The sequence below is a fragment of the Lepisosteus platostomus genome, chromosome 13 (genome assembly GCF_059453375.1).
Source record: "Lepisosteus platostomus isolate fLepPlt1 chromosome 13, fLepPlt1.hap1, whole genome shotgun sequence".
Taxonomy (NCBI): domain Eukaryota; kingdom Metazoa; phylum Chordata; class Actinopteri; order Semionotiformes; family Lepisosteidae; genus Lepisosteus; species Lepisosteus platostomus.
In genome coordinates this window covers 14,633,129-14,650,488 of record NC_142623.1, presented here as the reverse complement: position 1 = coordinate 14,650,488, position 17,360 = coordinate 14,633,129, and the positions used below count along the sequence as shown (strand labels likewise).

General features: G+C 47.7%; 2 protein-coding genes across 2 annotated transcripts in view; one reads left to right on the top strand and one right to left on the bottom strand.

Moving 5' to 3' along the window:
• The window catches only part of LOC148650032 (uncharacterized), a 201,134-nt gene that overhangs the window by 133,920 nt on the left and 49,854 nt on the right, over positions 1-17,360 (bottom strand). The gene's annotated exons all lie outside the window — the stretch shown is intronic.
• On the top strand, positions 565-15,819 carry LOC148650033 (retinol dehydrogenase 8-like). Its single transcript, XM_088603405.1, has 6 exons — positions 565-827; positions 7,541-7,702; positions 9,915-10,094; positions 10,568-10,661; positions 11,557-11,740; positions 12,262-15,819. Exons 1-6 carry the CDS (start codon positions 722-724, stop codon positions 12,487-12,489), a joined length of 954 nt encoding a protein of 317 aa, XP_088459531.1. The 5' UTR covers positions 565-721; the 3' UTR covers positions 12,490-15,819.

Sequence of the window (17,360 nt, the reverse complement as noted above, 5' to 3'; positions counted from 1 at the left end):
TGGGTTTAATAAATGTGTCTACACAGATAACAGTATTGCTTGAATCGGTTAAAGTACAATGAACACAGAGCCCAGCCCAGGCCCCACGTGGCGACAGTATGGTCTCGTCTTTTTTCAGACCGGCCCTTAGTGAACACATTGATCAGCTGATCAATTCATTAGCTCAGACAACCAGGGGTTTCACCGATTCGGGTTACGGTGATCTTCAGATCTCCTGCTGGTCTTCGCTCTCCGCCTGAGCACGCCAATGTCCGAGCCCTGAGGATGTGTCAGGACGTGTGAGGAACTTCTTGTTCCTTCATCCGAGTCAACAACTCTGTCCAGCACCGTTCTTGCGTCGCCAACAGCTAACAGACTTGGAATCATGTCATCTGGACCCATAGTGTTCATTAAGCCTTTTGGTTCAAATTGCCCTTAAGGATTGGGAACCTGGATTTTCATTCTAAATTGAACCGATTTATTGCTTATTTGATCACAAGTGTCCCTGATACTGAGAAACTGAGACCCACGATAAGAACAGCTGCCCGGAGGGGGGGGGGCAGACGCCATCAATACCAGCCCCCCCTCCAGCAGCCCCGAGCGCACGAGGTGAAGTCACCGGGGCTGATCCGAGCGGCCATGTGACCGCACCGCCCGCTCCGAGAGGTCCCTGATCCTCCTCAGTGCTCCTAGCCAGCGCACAGCGGGGCGGACGCCCTGCAGAACGAGAGCAGAAGTAGCCATGGCCAGCGGCGGACAGAGAGTCGTGCTGATCACCGGCTGCTCCTCCGGGATCGGTTTGCGGCTAGCGGTGCTCCTGGCCCAAGACGCTAAGAAGCGTTACTATGGTAAGCACGTTTTTTACTTCGCTGCCCCCCCCCTCCTTTATCTTCGTGGTCACTATACCGACTTATACCAGTCTCGCATACAGGTGCTGTTCTTCCTATTCAAATGAAACCGAAAGGTTACAGTTATCCAGGTGCGAAGCCGGGACAGTGGACCGTGCGGGTCCACAGCCGGCTCCTACTTTTCCGCTCCTCTGCCAGACTTGTCCTGCGGTGGCAGGAATGACCATCTGAATGAGCGGCGCTTCCGAAACACTGCGCGCCAGAGCGGAGAGCGCACAAGAAAGAGAAGCCCCGCCAGTTCACAGGGGTCCCTCTTGTCGCGCGGCGCCGCGGCCGACTGAGCCCCGCCCGCGCGCGCGGTCAGGGCCCTGCCTAGACGAGGACACCGGCACCGGTACCGGGGCGCTTCTGAAATCTCCACTGGGACCCGGGGTAGAAAGTAGTTGCGCTGTACAAAAGGGGCTCACAAAAAGAATACACCCCTTTGCGAATGATTCCCGCGGTAGAAACTTGGCGCAGTTTAGGTCCGAGCGCAGTGAAAGGGTGAAAGTAGAGCAGGGTTATGTAAACGGACCAGACAAGATAACCACGGCGAGGAGGGCTCCCGTTATCATTTAGGTACAAGGATCGCAAGCGGAGTAAAGCGTGTATACACGAATGTCGTCAATTAGAGAGACGTGGACCCTGAAGAAAAACGTGACCGATAAACTGGAGTCACCGTAGAGCTGTCATTCAGAGTTGAGATACTCGGAGAACTCTCCGTCATCCTTTAACTTGCGAGTTTTCATGATTAATGTCCATGAAACCACACATTTGAGACAGAGATCGTATCCCCTCCCCCCACCAACAACACCAGGTGAAGTTTGTCTTGTTTTGCGAACCTCGTGAACAAATATGGCACGAACTCGACGACACGTCGCGCAGCTGTCCCCGCGCGCCCAGCCCCTGTGATGGTGCGAACCGACCCCGTCATGGCCGGACAACACCAGGGGTCACACGCTTCGTGAAGCCGCAGTGAACTCCAAGGGAAAGTAACCAATGTATCGATTATTCCTCCTGAGCACTAAAGGCAGTGGAGCTTTAGGGAAATAAAGCATTTTTAAAATGTTCTCCAAACACGTTATGAAACAAAATCAAGTTATAAAAGCAGGTATCTTAGGAGCTGACTGCAGGACACGAGCTTACCGGAGCTGAAAGTAGATGGTGTTCAGAACAACGTCATGTTCCTGCTTGAAAAGAGTTCACAAACATTCACCTGCAGCGCTTCACGCTGAACACAGGGGTCACGGTTTTATTTCTTTTTCTGTGGAGGGATGAGGATGAAGCTGTTCGAGATGCACATTTATCAGCTGGGGTCAGCGTCAAGCTCGATTCTAATTGTGGGGAAAGCTTCTTCAGCCCACTGGGGACTTCAAACAGCGCCAGTCCACATTATCCAACTTGATAACGCTACAGCCGGTTCTAGATCACGTGACCCGTAAGAACGTGTAATTAAGGAAGCTCCTGATTTTTCTATTTCTTCTAAACTGAAGGGAGGGGAGGGGAGTATGGACCTCCCAAACTCTGCTCGGGGGGCAAAAATTCCCTAAATTCCCCACACCTCCGACCTCAGTGCCCGTCGCTGGGTCAGACCAGAGGACCAGCATGCATCTCAGCATCTCGGCACGACATCACTGCAGGTGAAGAGCAGGGTTAGGGTTACAGGTACTGTACAGAGACTGCTTGGACACCCCGGGGGCAGGCAGCTGTAAAATTAGGATTGCAGCTGGATTTCGGGGGATGTTTAGGACTAATGGAAAAGTCAGCAGCAGCCTCCGAATATTGAAATGCACTCTGAGGTGTTCCTGTGCCATTCCGGTGGACACAGTGAGGAAGGAAAGCTGGGGCTGCTGTGCTCAGGTGTTCTTTTACTGCTCACAGCTGGGCAACACGGGTACCTCTCGGGCAGGTATGGCGTCCCAAGGGTCACAGGGAGCACCGGGACCACTTGAGGAGGTGCGGGGTATGCTGGGTCCCCAGGGGACACTGTGTCTTCTGGGTTTGGTTGCAGACGGGTTCCAAAGCATTCCCAGTTAGGGAATATTAAGTTAGGTTGTGTGTCCACACTGTAGCAGGTAGCCAAATGAAAAGAGTTTCCACATACTGACCTCATCTGCCATCAGCGCAGGTTGTGCCACAGAGCAGATTCGTGGATTGGACACCTGACTGCGATTGAGCCTGTGGGATTCGCAGGCCAGATGAGATGCCCCCCCGGTCACCCACAGGGCTTCACCTGTCACCCAGAGGGCCTATTCCACAAGAAGAGGACCTTCCCTTTATCCCAGATTAGGTTGGGCGATCAAGTTATAAAAGACACTGCATCCCACACAAAAGGGGTAAAGGCTGTAATAACAGTCACAGGAAGGCCTGTATCTGGCAGGAGAGCTTAAGCAGCTTGTGCTGTAATTGCATGGAGACTGAAAGCACCGCTCTGACAAGGGAGTTTATTTTCTCTCTTCAGTGAGCCGCTGTGAGCTATAAAAAACTGGACTACGCAACTTAAAAGGGGAGACGTGTCTTATTATAGAACCATAAGCCTTTTCAAGTCCATTAAACAAAGAGGAGCGAATTAGAAGGGCTGCCATCTGGCCCATGTGTGTGCGCTCTCTCTTTGGGGACTGGGAAGGACGGTTAGCAGATCTGCCAGTGCGAGAGTATGGCCATCGCACTTCGTCTTGATGAATGTGCCCAGACGAGAAGATGCCTGCAGGTACTATACATGCCGAAGTAGTTCAAGTAGGGAGCTGTGTCGGCATGCAGAGGCTACAAAGGAACAAGTGAAGGGTTATTCCTGCTGAAAAGAGAAGAAGAGAAACGCGTCTAGGCTGTGGAGCCTTCTTCGGATGGGGAACCTCCTGGGAGAGCTAAGGTTGTTGCCGGAAAAGGTGTTAGCAGGACCAGCAGGGAGCGCTCACACTGTGGTCTGTGTCGGTCCTAATGCCCCAGTATAGTGATGGGGGACACTATACTATAAAAAAGGTGCTGTCCTTCAGATAAGACTTAAAATTGAGGCCCTGATTCTCTGTGGTCATTAAAAATCCAAAGGCGTTTTGTGAAAGAGTAGGGGTGTTACCCCCAGTGTCCTGGCCAATCCCCCCGCCGCCCTTTACCAATCATGTTTTTTTTTAAATAATTCCCATCTCTGCTTTGGCTTCATTACCCTGTTCTCCTCAACACTGATAGCTGGTGTGTGAAGAGCGTACTGGCACATCATCCAGGTGGGGGCGACACACTGGTGGTGGTGGAGGGGGGTCCCCATTACCAAGAGCGTCCAGAGTGGAGTGACCAGAAAATCTCTATATAAGTGTAGGGAATTATTCTTAATTGTTATGACAAGAAAAGGCTTTTGGTGAAAAATGGTTCGGATACGGGTCTCGACTGTCTGGAATCTTCAACCCTTGCTCTTGGCATACATGGTGAGAATTACCACCTGCAGTTTTTAAACAACTTAAATTCACAACTAATTTGTTTTACAAAGGCCTGAGAAACAATCTTCTTCCCCCAGCTGTGGCTCTTTGCAAGGGCTACAGTCACTCTTGAAAGGCAGCATAGAAAAAAAATCAATATTAAAAAAACGCTTAAAATGAGATGGATTAATTCTGGGCTTACCGGAGAACACTAATTGACGGGAGCTCTAGCGGATCTGGCCGGGAGCGTGCTGAAAACACGTTTGAAGTGAAGCCGATTAGCGGGGAGGGTAATCTGGGGCCGGAGGGGCTGTGCGCTGTACGCCTCTGTGTCAGCGGGAGGACAGACTGCAACACCCCCTTGTGCAGGCTAGTCCGGTGAGAACTGAGCTGCAGGAACGGGCCGTTTAGTTTGTGCTCTCAGGTTCAGGGCGCTGGCAGACGAATACCAGGAAATGCTGCAGAGATAGCAGAGGCCAGGTAAGGCCACGTAGAGGTAGCAATGTGGAAAAGGCAAAGCAAAAACACAAACGAATGAAGCCTCAACCTTAAGAAAAGAAGCGCCTTACATCCATCCATTTTCTAGCAGCTTTGTCCAGTACAGGGTCACAGGGGAGCCGGAACCCGTCCCAGGAAGCGATGGGCTTAGAGCAGGGTATCCCCTGAACGCGACACCAGTCCATCGCAGGGCACACACAAACATGCAACACTAACACCAGGGGCAATTTCCCCAGACGCCAATCCACCCAACATGGTGTCTTTGGACTGTGGGAGAAAACCAGAGCACCCAGAGGAAACCTACACGAGCACGGGAAGAATATGTAAACTGCACATTGGTAGCGCCTCAGGTGGTCCGAAACTGAACCCAGGGCCCCAGCACCGCAAGGCAGCAATGCTCACCACTGCACCAGCATTCTACCTGTATGCCTTACAAGTCAACCTAAAAGATTAGGTTAAGATGTCTTGCTTGTACCTGGATGAATTCCAAAGTGTTTTTCATGTAAGAGTAAACCTGCCTGTCTGAGTAGCTCTCTGTAGCCTATTATGTGTCAGAGGATTAAAATCACAGCAGATTAGGTGGAGCAACAAGGAATTAGTGCACCAGTTAAACTGCAGGAGACAATGGAGTCACCTTGACTGACTGTATACAGTACATCATGCTCAAAAGCTACAAGAGCTTGCTCTCATAAAACGGCAGTGAAGCCAGACACCTTTGTTGTAAAAATTACATGGAAGGAGGTTCAATGCCTGCAGCACTACAGCAGCTCATCAAATGGGTTTGCAGGAACCGCTGAAAAGTTTAAGCATGTGACAGTGTAAGCATGTTATAGTGACAGAAGCTACTCACTTGCAAGCCGCTCAAGCCATGCCCACAGTTCCCTAAATGAGCAAAGTGAAATATACAATTGTCAAAAGTGCAGCAATGTTGATTTTTTTTACTTAATTCAATTCTGTAATCACTCGCAAGCTCCAAAACCTCTTCCTGCGGTAGAGTTTCACTCAGCCCTAACTCCCTGGCTCCAGATTCAGCCGGGAGCTTGGCATCCCTGCGGATGCCAGCTCTGCCCGAACAGATCCTTTGGGGGAAGTTGCTGTTCCAAGATTTGGGCTTTCACAAGGTCTCTGAAAGGTCAGACGAGGCTTAAAGAGTAACCTCTCAGGCCAGGAACAAGCTGGAGGCATGCGAGGAGAAACCACTACAGTCCAACAGCATTCAGGCTCTGCTGGCCTGAGCTCTGCAAGGTTAAGGACCAGCACAGCATGAGCCTAAATGATTCCAAGCTTTATGTATGGAAACGGAATTAGCAGTTTTGTTTTTCTTTAAAATGAGAAATCTCAGAGGAACTCACTTGTGCTAGTGCATGTCAAAAGGCAAAGTTTTTAATTTACAGCTTATATCTGAGAAAATAAACAATGGCTTCACAAAATGAGGGTGGAAATAAGGTTAAAGACAGTAGTCATCTTCATCAGTTGCTAACATTTCTCACTCCTTAGCAGAGAACTGGTTGGGTAAATTCATTATGCAATATTTTTTTTTTTTAATGTGTCAAACATTATAAATGGCTATTTTAGGACCTGCATCAAACCCCTTACAAAAGCACTGCAGCCTTGAGGAATCCAATGCCAGAGCTTGCCGGGTGAATATATAAGTATCCTGTTGACGTAGGCGCATTTATCCGAGACAAAGGCATTTCCAAACCATGCGGAGCACCAGCCTTTTGCATTTCAACAGTCCTTGACACCATTAAACTCGGCTCGTCTCTGGTCCCATACCAAAAGAGAAAGACAGGCCACAACATTCTGGCTCATATTGGCATAACAAGCAATTAAGAAGCTCGTCATTATGCGACTGACAAGCGTCTGAGCTGCCCCTTTGGCTGCAGTTGTCACTTCAGATTTTACTGCTGTGCTTAAAACGCAGTTGGAGAAAGAGACAAAAGGTCTTTACATAAAAAAACGCTGAATAAACAAAGCAATGGAAAAAAATAGCCAAAGAAAATCCAAGACATTTTCAATAACTAACCCCCCCCCCAAAAAAAAATAAAAAACTGAAGGGCATACAAAATTAGACCATAAGAGCAGAAAACAAGGGGAGAAGACTGGCTGATTGATTCAAGGGCCTCCTCTCAGATGTTTCCCTGAAATACTCAAACAGCATGGCTGAGCAGCTTGTTCCACACAGTGATGCTGTAACCCTACCGGGGGGGGCGTTGGTCTTAGTGGGCATCTTGCCCCAGTCAGCTTTGATCTGCCCACTGTTCAAGACCCCTGCAGCACCTCAGGGAACATGTGACCCAGCCTTCCTGGTGAAGCTCAGGATGATCAGTAGCCACAAACCACAGGCACACACAGTGCGGCACAGACAGTCTTCTGGAGCTCTTTAAATTTTCCCGGATGACAGAACAGCGGGTTTTATTCAGACCTTTTCCAACAATGACTTAATCACACACAGCAGTTACAAATTACATCAAACAAACTGACTGGTTGCTGACTGACCTTCCTTGTTGTTGGAATCCTTTTAGGAAGGAATGGCATTGCTGAATATATAATCAACGCTTCTAGTACACTGTCCAGTGGCTCATAATTTTGTCTGCTGTGCTGAGTTTGCCCTTCCAGTTGCGTTGCATTTTCGAAAAAGGAAAAAAGAAACCCCTCACGTTAAACATCCAAAGAAAAGAACTCCGTCCTGCTGTTACTTTCCTGCCGAGACATGAGAGTGTGACCTGTGGGGGGTGTCCCTTGTTCCCCTGTTCCCCTGTGTGGCAGTGGTCGCTACCATGCGGGACCTGCGGAAGAAGGGGAGGCTGGAGGAGGAGGCGGGGGACACTCTGAACAAGACCCTGACCATCCGGGCGCTGGACGTGTGCAGAGACGAGTCCGTCACACAGTGTCTCGACGGCATCCAGGACCGCAGGGTGGACGTGCTGAGTAAGAGGACACCCTCGCTTGCTGCCTGCTTACCTGCTTACGTCTGCCCACCTGTCAGCCTGCCTCCTTCTGGGTTTCCCCTACAGTACCAGACATGAGTACTGCACACACCGTCCTTTAGTTGAATAAATGTTTTTTTTTAATATTTTAAAAATTAGCTGGGATTTCTTTTCAAGGGTTACTGAGCACTGATTCCTGAAGTGATCACCTGGGAGGGAGGACACTTATACTCCTGTCTGCCTCTTCCTGTCCTTCTATCAGTGATCTTTCATCCAGTGCGCACCTCTCTCTCTCTCCCTCTCTCTCTCTCTGTTCTTGGTCATGAAAGACAAGTGTCCGTCATTAAACCTAGCACTCAAAAAACTTTACTGTGGTACGACATGACAAAAGAGCAGACGAAGTCAAGTGTGTTGGCGCACCCGCGAAATTGTAACATCATAAACTTGACAAGGCCCTTTAGTAGCTTAGCGAACCGAGAATCTCATGAAAGGATTCTTCAAGGATCCCACAGAGCCAGCTGCAAGCACGTGGCCAGGGAGCTGATTCCAGACTCCTCCAGCTGTTGATGTAAAGAAGTGCCTTTCCTTTCTCTGTCCCAAGAAATCGGAAGCATTGATGCGGATCCTAAAAAAAGCCCTCAGAGCTGTTTTTCAGCTGTCTTTGGGGACTCTGGGCAGGACCCTGTCCTGAAAGGGACTTGTCTGCAAGTCTCTGTGTAATCTGTGCTGCAGAAAACACTTACTGCTCTCTAATCACAGTCACGCATAGAGGTGTGGAAAAGCCCCCAGAGCTGCCTTTTAGCACAACGCAGACTGTGGGAATCTACTTCCCTCCAAATTACACATGAAAGAAGCATGTTATCTCTCCATGGAGAGAACACAGCACAAGCACAGTCAGATAGGTCTGTGATCATACAGTAGACTTGTCATTTCAGTACAGAGGGTGTCACTGATGGTAATGGTCCAAACTGATTTGAAGCCACAGTCTATTTTTCCAATAATCTCTTGTAAGTTTCATTGATAATATTCAAACATATTTTGTAATAGTTTTATCTATAAAATAATTTACCATTTTACAAATTGTATCTTTAAAATCTCAAACCACATAATGTATAAAACAGATTTCCTCTCCTGAAACAGCATTATTAGTGTTTTTTTTTGCAAGAGTCAAAAGAACTCATTAATGGCACCTCTATGAAGCTCACAATATCAACAGTGACACCTTGTGGTTTAATCTCAAAAAGCTCTTGTCACAAGCGGTCTCGAGCAGCTCTTCTCTTGATCCTACTAGTTGTAATCAGCAGCTCTGGCCATGCTGTACTTAGAATACAAAAAACAAAGCAGGAGAAAAGCTCTGCCCTGTTGTTGAGCAATGTGCACAAAATGGAGCAATAACCTGACACTCTTGAAGTGGAAATAAAAAGCGAACCCCTGCCTCTTATGCTTCACTGAAGCCATAATGAAGATTTCCTTGAATGAACTTGTGCTAGGCTTTCTGAAAACATTCTGCCATTCTAGCACTGAGAGAAAAAAGTCTCCATTTGTTACCACTTAATTTTAATCACTTTAAACTGGAATGCTTATTTCATCGTATTTTCATATTGTATATTTACAGGACACTGCCAATAACAACACCACCTCCCCTGAACACCAAAGAGCTGTCTGGCTTCCCAGCAATACTTTCACAGTCCTGTGGCATACAAGGCCAAGTTAAACCAGACAGCGGCGTGTTTGAGTCTGCTCCCCTTTGTGCCAAGTGTTGTGTCATACTAGCACAATCTGTCTCCGGGGATTCTCAACTCTGGCCCTCAGGGGGCCAGAACCCAGCAAGTTGTCTTTACTTGCTTAAATTATAAACAGCTATACACTTTGTAGAAAGGTTAAATGATTCAAATAAGGTCTAACTCGTACCACATTTTCCACAGCCTGCCGATGCTGGTGATAGAGGAATAGAAAACAGGACCAGATTGTGGTCAGGAAGTCAGGAATCCCAGCTATACAGTACCTCAAAGCTGTTCATTTAAAAACAACAGATCTGGATGTTAACCATCTTTAACCTGACCTTCTGAAGTTCTTTCTTAATGGGCTGCTCACCAGGAGAAACTACTCTGGGAAATCAAACTGTCCTGATGGACTAAGCTGAAATTGCCTGTTGCACTGGCTACATTTTTCTGTCCACCGTTCCCCCCCACCCCCACCTCTGTGCTTCGCAGTCAACAACGCTGGAATAGGGCAGATTGGTCCCATCGAGAGCCTGGGCATGCCGGAGATGCAGAAGGTGTTCGAGACCAACTTCTTCGGCGCCGTGCGCATGATCAAGGCTGTGCTGCCGGACATGAAGAGGCGGAAGAGTGGCCACATCGTGGTGATGAGCAGCGTGATGGGGCTGCAAGGTATATCGACACACCGAGTCCCCCCGAAAAAACTATACTCAACTCTCATCACTAAAAGCTCCAGGTCTTCCCAAGACGCTAAAAGCCCAGATTTAATGTCATTTGTTCCATTACCCTTCTGTAGCTATTAAACTGTGCATGGCTGCCATCAGGGGAACACAAAAGACCTGGGGCACCAAGTCAGCTAGCCCTGACTCTTTAAATTGCACTTGTGCACTATGACCTGTACGGTACATTTGGATGCACAAAACGCACGTCTCCCGGCACAGAAGTTGTTGGCAAAAATGCCTATCCAGTTGTGACAGGACCCCTTGTTAACAAGTGGGCAGAACTGCACATACGTAAAAGCTCCAAAGTCATCTGTGCTGGACTGGAAGGAGATGACATTCTCTCTAACAGGGCTTCTACCAAAATGAGTACTCCTTCGGCCATGCACATGCTGTGACGAACTCTCTCCTGTCTGCCTGGTGCAGGTATTGTTTTCAATGACATTTACTCCGCCTCCAAGTTCGCCATGGAGGGATTCTGCGAAAGCCTGGCAGTCCAGCTGCTGAAATTCAACATCAAGTAAGTGAATGCGAATGGAGAGTGCACACACACACAAGTCTGCAATTCTATCATTTCTAATTTAAGCAAAGCTTCTAAGGCTGGGCTACGATGTACTTTAAATCTTTCGGTTTATTAATGACACTTTAATTGTGTTTCTCACATCGTGGCTCTCAGCTATGAGCCCTGGGACTGTGCACAGGGGAGGATGAGTACGTTGAGACTCCTCTGACCCGCTGACGTTCAGGCCACTCGTCCTTTAGCATGTCACAGGCAACACTGCCCCGTACCGGAGCTTCAGAGCTAACTGGAGGACAGCTGAGCTCACTGTCTCTCCGACGTCACCCAGGGCTCTGTCGGCTTAATCCCACCCTGTTCCCTGAGGCACACAGCCAGTTATGTACTGCATCTTGGGAAATCCCAGTCAGTTGGCTAGTAACACAAACCAGACTCGAACCCGCGATCCCGGAGCTCCACCTGCGCTCAGGTGAAGACCTTTACAAGGTGAGTCACAGGGGAGGCAAAAACACTCACATGTCATGAACTGGACAAGTGAACTAAAGGGACTGTTCTGTCAGCTTTTGAACAGCCTGCTGTCTTAGCCATCCCTTTTCCCCATTAGGGTGTCCTTGGTTTACCAATAACCAGTAAAAGGAGTGCAGCCTGGCAGGCAGAAGATACTGCTGTGCTCTCCAGTGTCCGTCGGAACCATCGGCAGCTCCTCTCATTTCCCCTTTCTTCCTTCAGCTCGAGCCAGGCCCAGTCAGAACCGCTGTCTCGCTGTCCGCTCGGTTTGGTCTTTTCTTCTCCTACTCCTTTCACCTTCTCCCTCCCTCACGTCTCGGAACAACCCAGGCCCTGTGAACCTGGGAGTGTGAGATGACTCTTATCTATCTATCTCTCTTTCTCTCTACAGTGTGTCTCTGATCGAGCCAGGCCCCGTCAACACAGAGTTTGAGATGAAGCTCATGGAAGAAGTGGGGAAGTCCGAGTTCCCAGGGGCAGATGCCGACACTGTACACTATTTCAAAAACGTCTACTTGCCGGCCTCTCACGAGATCTTTGTCACCCTGGGGCAAAGCCCTGACACTGTGGCTAAGGTCAGCACGTCAGTGACACAAGCTACACCCTTGTGAAACACTCTCCCATCATCTCACATTTCAGCCACTAGGGGGAGGTGCTGACACACAGAAGATGAACACAACTATGATCTAGTCATCAAAACCACTGCCAAGTCATGCCATTACTCCAGCCTCCATTCTTTAGAAATCTAACCTTTAAACCAAAGGCTGGGCAACTTCAGCCCTTGGGTTTTTAGATACACCTTTCAATGACCAAAACTAGAGAAAAAAGTGATAATCTGACCTCCTGCCCCCATAATTTGAAGGGTAGAAACAATTGTGGCCCCTGCGGCGTGATGCCTCACCCCGGCGGTGCCGACGTGAAAATCTTTTACAAAATACATCTCTGCAGCTCACATTCTCCAGATGAGCAGATGAGAGAGGGAAACCAAAAAACAAGCTACAAATCCCCATCCCATCTTCCAAAGAGACGCACACGTACAGATTCGCGAATCCTGGTTCGTAACCGTTCGCCGTTTGTGTTTCTGCTGGCTCCCCAGGCCACGGTGAGGGTGATCGAGATGAGCCGCCCGGTGTTCCGCTGCCAGACCAACGCGCTGTACACCCCGCTGGTGGCCATGAAGTACGCGGACGAGTCGGGCAGCCTGTCCGTCCGCACCTTCTACAACCTGCTCTTCAACTACGGCACGCTCTTCCACCTCAGCATGAGCGCGCTCAGGTGCCTGACCTGCAGCTGCTTCCGACGCAGGTCCGTCTACCCCAGCTGAGGAGAAGACGCCCCAAAACGATTTCCCGCCCCCTCGTTTTATCACTGTAGCGCACTACAGATTGTTGTTTTTTTTTTACTTCTGTCATGTTGCCCAGCAGCTTAAGTGGTGGACAAAATAGCAACCTTTATTTTATGAAGCACCTTCCATAGGTGATAGGCTATCGCGATGAAGGGATTCCTGGCAAGGCAGCAGCTCCTTCCACATGAGGCATCACAAAACCGATCAGAGAATCCCCCACCATCTTAAAAATTCTCTACAGACGCAAGGACGCCGTATGTGAAACAAGAGATGACTGCCCTTGCAGAAACATCTGTTACAAGGCTTGGATGCTTTTTTTATACAAGCTACACTTAAGAAAGTAATTTAAATACGAGCCGACTGGAGCTTTGCACACCAGGCTGAGATGAAAGGAAACTCTGCTGCAGCATTTTCCGAGCATCACAGAAGACTGAAGTTGCAACCTTTTTCTTGCCAGACTGATTGTCAGGGTTTCTCATCTTTTAGCTAGTAGTCAGGGCCCACAAGGTAATACTATGCACAAGAACAAGGCAAGTGATTCACAATATAGGGCCCCTTGCTTACCATACCTTCCCAAACACTTCCCGACAACACCAGGAGCAAGAACACCGGCCATCCATGTGGCGGCTCCAGGAAATACCCCTGACTGGTGTGAAACCCGAGTTTCTGTGGTCTGGAAGCATTACAACCATTATTTGCCAGGCTCTGACTGGGATGATCTGAGTGGCAGTACACGTCCTGCTGGGCCCTGCAGGGTAGGGTCCGGTGCGATTGAAGTTGGACTTGGCTTAGTCATCTTCTGGTGACAGCAGCCTTTCTGTTGCCTGGTAGCTTGCTGAATGACTGCACAGCAGGACACCTACAGCAAGCACAGTCAGCCACAACCTACAGTCTCTCTGAGGTCCTAGACCTCCCTGTGCTGGACCAGGGCTCACAGAGCTGAATGGATGGGATGGCCTGACAGGCAAGGGCGAAGCATTGCTGCAGCCAAGGTGATCAAGTACTTATTATTCCAAAATGGACGTCAAGAGGCAAACACAACTAAGCATGTGACGATGCCCGCAGGGTCAATCCCAGTCAAACATTCATTCAGAAAGGAACAGCAAAAGAATCAACATTCATGTAATGAACAGCTACAAGACCAGCACCAGCCATCAACACCCCACAGGAAAACATGAGAAGCATGCAGATCAGGGGATTGAAACGAAACTCTGATCCTTTAATTGGCCTGAGAAAAAAAACCTAAATTGTACTTGAACAAAAAAAATTCCATGGATGACAAAATCTGCTTGTCCAGCTACCTGGAGTTCCACAGACGCAGATCAGATTAGGGCTTGCATCAGCACATTTCCTCCCTGACGACTGCAGAATGTGACATTAGAACACAGTTTCTTTCCTGCAACGTTCAGTGGAATATCAGCTTTTGCAGTTGTTGGTAACTCTTCTTTACCCAGCCTATGAACAGCAGCTTCACGCTCCAACACATTAGTCGATGGATATGAAATTTCAGAAAACCCTGAGTGCTGTTTTTTTTTCCTCTGTAGCATTTTTAAAGCTTTTTTCAGATCTTTATCAGGCATTGTTTGAAGCGACTGTACGGATGAGTAGAGCACAACAATTCCAGATCGGAACAGAGATAAAAGCAAAAAATATATACTTCTCGCTGCCGTTGTACTCAGTGTAAAGACAGAGATAGTTATCAAAATACTGGTTTCCAACCAAATCTTTGGTCCCTGGCCTTAACGTAAGTCTTTAAACTGAAGAAAAACGTTGCACTCTGAATAACTTTATTATGGATTAAGAAAATGTTCAGGATTCGGATCAGCAGAGATGCAACCAATCAGCAGGCCCATCCAGAGTGCAAATTGAGCATTTAAGTCCAAGGCTCCAGACCAGTAATCCCAAAAGAAGCCCCCAGCGCTCTGGGGCTGCTGCTGGGCTGAAGACTGGGCTGGGTATAACCCTGCCACCCCTGGCAAGAGCTGCCTGAAACTGTAATGATTCTCCGCTCAGTGGCCACAGCCCTCGCAGTCCAATGGGCAATCACCTATCGAGGAACAGGGGGAATACATGACCATTCCAACTTTACTAAAAGGAAAAGGTGGACCGGTTGTGGTGGGCTTTCCTGGGGCCCAGAATGTCCAAACTAACACTACTGGTGGTGACGTTCTTCAGTCAGGGTCTTGACTACATTACCCTTCAAGATCCCCAGGCAATGCTTGCAAGTTCAGTTGCGTTTGTCACGTGTACAAGTGTAGGTGTAAGTCCAATGAAATTCTCATATGCTTAAGAGTGGGGGTGTCAACCTGCGAGGCCTGGCTAGAACTCCTCTCATGGCTGCACCATCTGGCCTCTCTCGAATTCCTCCCCGGTTCTACTGGTGCAGCAGTTTGTCACTCCTGCCCCTGATCTGCCTTGCAGTGGGACTGCTTGTCCACAACGGCTGCTGTTTGTCACCAATGGGCTTTAGGATCCTGTGGTGTGAAAAGCGCTTTGTAAAAAAACATGTTATCACAATCGTTAATACCAAAGTCATTAGAGTAAAATCAGTGGTTAAGGTGCACAGTCCCTATAGATGCCAATGGCATGAGGTAGACCGTCTCCTCTGTCACGAGGAGAACGAACGAACAAGACCAAGGACAGATGAAGACAAAGGTGTGCTGTTCCGGTGCGTCTTCCCTGACTGCGTTACCGGGGCCCTCTGTTGGAATGAGACCTCTTATCTCAGGAGGTGAAAAAGGTGCCGTTTGATCACCGAGAAGTTGCCAATCCAGTCAGTCAAAGACGTCAGAAACCAGGCTTATCCCCACCCCCCACCAGCACCCCCAGGCGCTGTACCGAGGGGGGGGTTAGGGGGGGCAGCATTCCTGTCAGACAAGCGCGGGAATTGTAGCGCCAAGCCAGCCTGCGCCCGGGCCGCGTGCGCCGCCCACAGTCGGCGGGACCTGCCCCTCCTCTCCAGGCTGCATTTTAAAAAACGGCTTCCGCTGAAACTGGTGGAATTTATAATTTAAATATTTTCACTTGCTTTTCCTTCTTCCTTTTTGTAACTCCTTTTGATCTGCAAATCATATCATTAAGCGGTAATCAGGCTGGAAAAAAAACAGTCTGTTTGAACTACTGCTGGTCTGGGTGGAAAGCTTTTCTAATGCAGCATGTTTCCGCTTTGTTTTTTTACAAGAGGGACGTGGTACGAGTATCTTTGGATTAATAACTTATTTTTATAAAATGTTAATTATTAAAATAAGTAATATATTGAAAACAATGTATGGCTTTTACTGCAAAAATTAAAAGGAGTTTTTGACTTTATCTTGTTAAAGCTGTAGTCTCTCAGTCTTCAAGGAAAGCGCAAGTTAAATGTTCCTGAAATTCAACTGACAAACACCTGCTGCACTGTCTGCATTGCCTGTTTTATTTTTACAGATTGAAGGCTTCAATCCTCTGACCCCTAAGGCATTCACTCATTATGTGAGAGGATAAAATTCTTGAGATCTAAAAAATGAGTTTTTAACAATGGCTTTACGGTTACAATTCTTAAAACTTGCTGTACTGGTGCTGCAGAGTTCTTAACCCCACAGCCCTTTAATCCTGTTCGGAATTCCAGGACGTGAGTCCCAAAGCAAGCGCTCACTTCCTCCTGCTCCGGCAGAGTCAGCCACTGACTCGAGAGTCATAACACCGCTTAAATAAACACGTGTCACTGATTTCCCTTCTATAATTTATTAATTGCTGTGCTTGCTACTCTAAATGCATCTACCTAAATTATAGTGATAATGGGAATAGCTCGTTTTGAAAGAGTACATCTGTTATTCAGTTCCTTTGTCTTTAGTAGGACACTCCAGTGAGGGACAGATAAGATTTTTTGGAGTATTAAGTAAGAAAGGATCATGCTGGCCCTACTTGGTGAATTATGTTAATAAATACACTTGTGCACTTTAAATGACAGTGATAGTGAAACTCGAGATCACTGCACAAAACATTTGGAATTGTCCTATGTGAGACCTGCTTTACAAAGCTACCACCAGCACATCAGTGCAAAACACCGTGAAAATGGCAATAAGGCATGTTAAAGTTGCGTCCCCAAAGACCTATAAAGGTCACACGCAAACACGTAAATCATCAGAGGCCAAAGGTCGCAGCAACTAAACACTACAATGTTATGGGATGACGCAAGACAAGCTTGAATTTTGCATGACATTAATGCAGCACCATAAATTTGGGCTGATTTCAATACATCACCTCATTTATCACTTTTTAATCACTCATTTATCACTTTGTCATTCGGGGAAAAGAAGATGTTTCTAGGAAAAGAAGTCATACATGCCAGAAGATACCAGGTTCGCATGTTACGCATGTAATCCAAGCCATTCCTGGAGGTGAAGTGTGATGACTTAGGTCAATGGATGCTCCACAGCAGGTTAAACAATTCCTTGACAGTGTTACCACAGCAATGAAATATTAACTATTGCTGTTTGCAACAAAATAGAAGCCGTGTCAAGATGAAAGTTTATTTACATAAAAAACAGGGAATTTTCATCAATATCCAATATATTTCTCGGCTGCGCTTCTTAGTCCTTTAATTGAAAAGATAATGAACTGCAAAAAAGTCTGATAAACCTCTTCTATAAGTGTTTACTTCATTACCAAAGTCACATTACGGTGGAATTCAGCTGTGATACTTCAGTTCACCAGCAGAGGGGGGTGCAAACCTCTTCTAAAACGAACAGAGGCAGAGGAGCTACACGAGTGCTGAAATCCCAGCAGGAACACTTCTGGAATTCTACACAGCTGTTATCACAGCATTGTTTTTGCATTAATAATGAGAACAATGAACTCTCTCATTTTGCAAT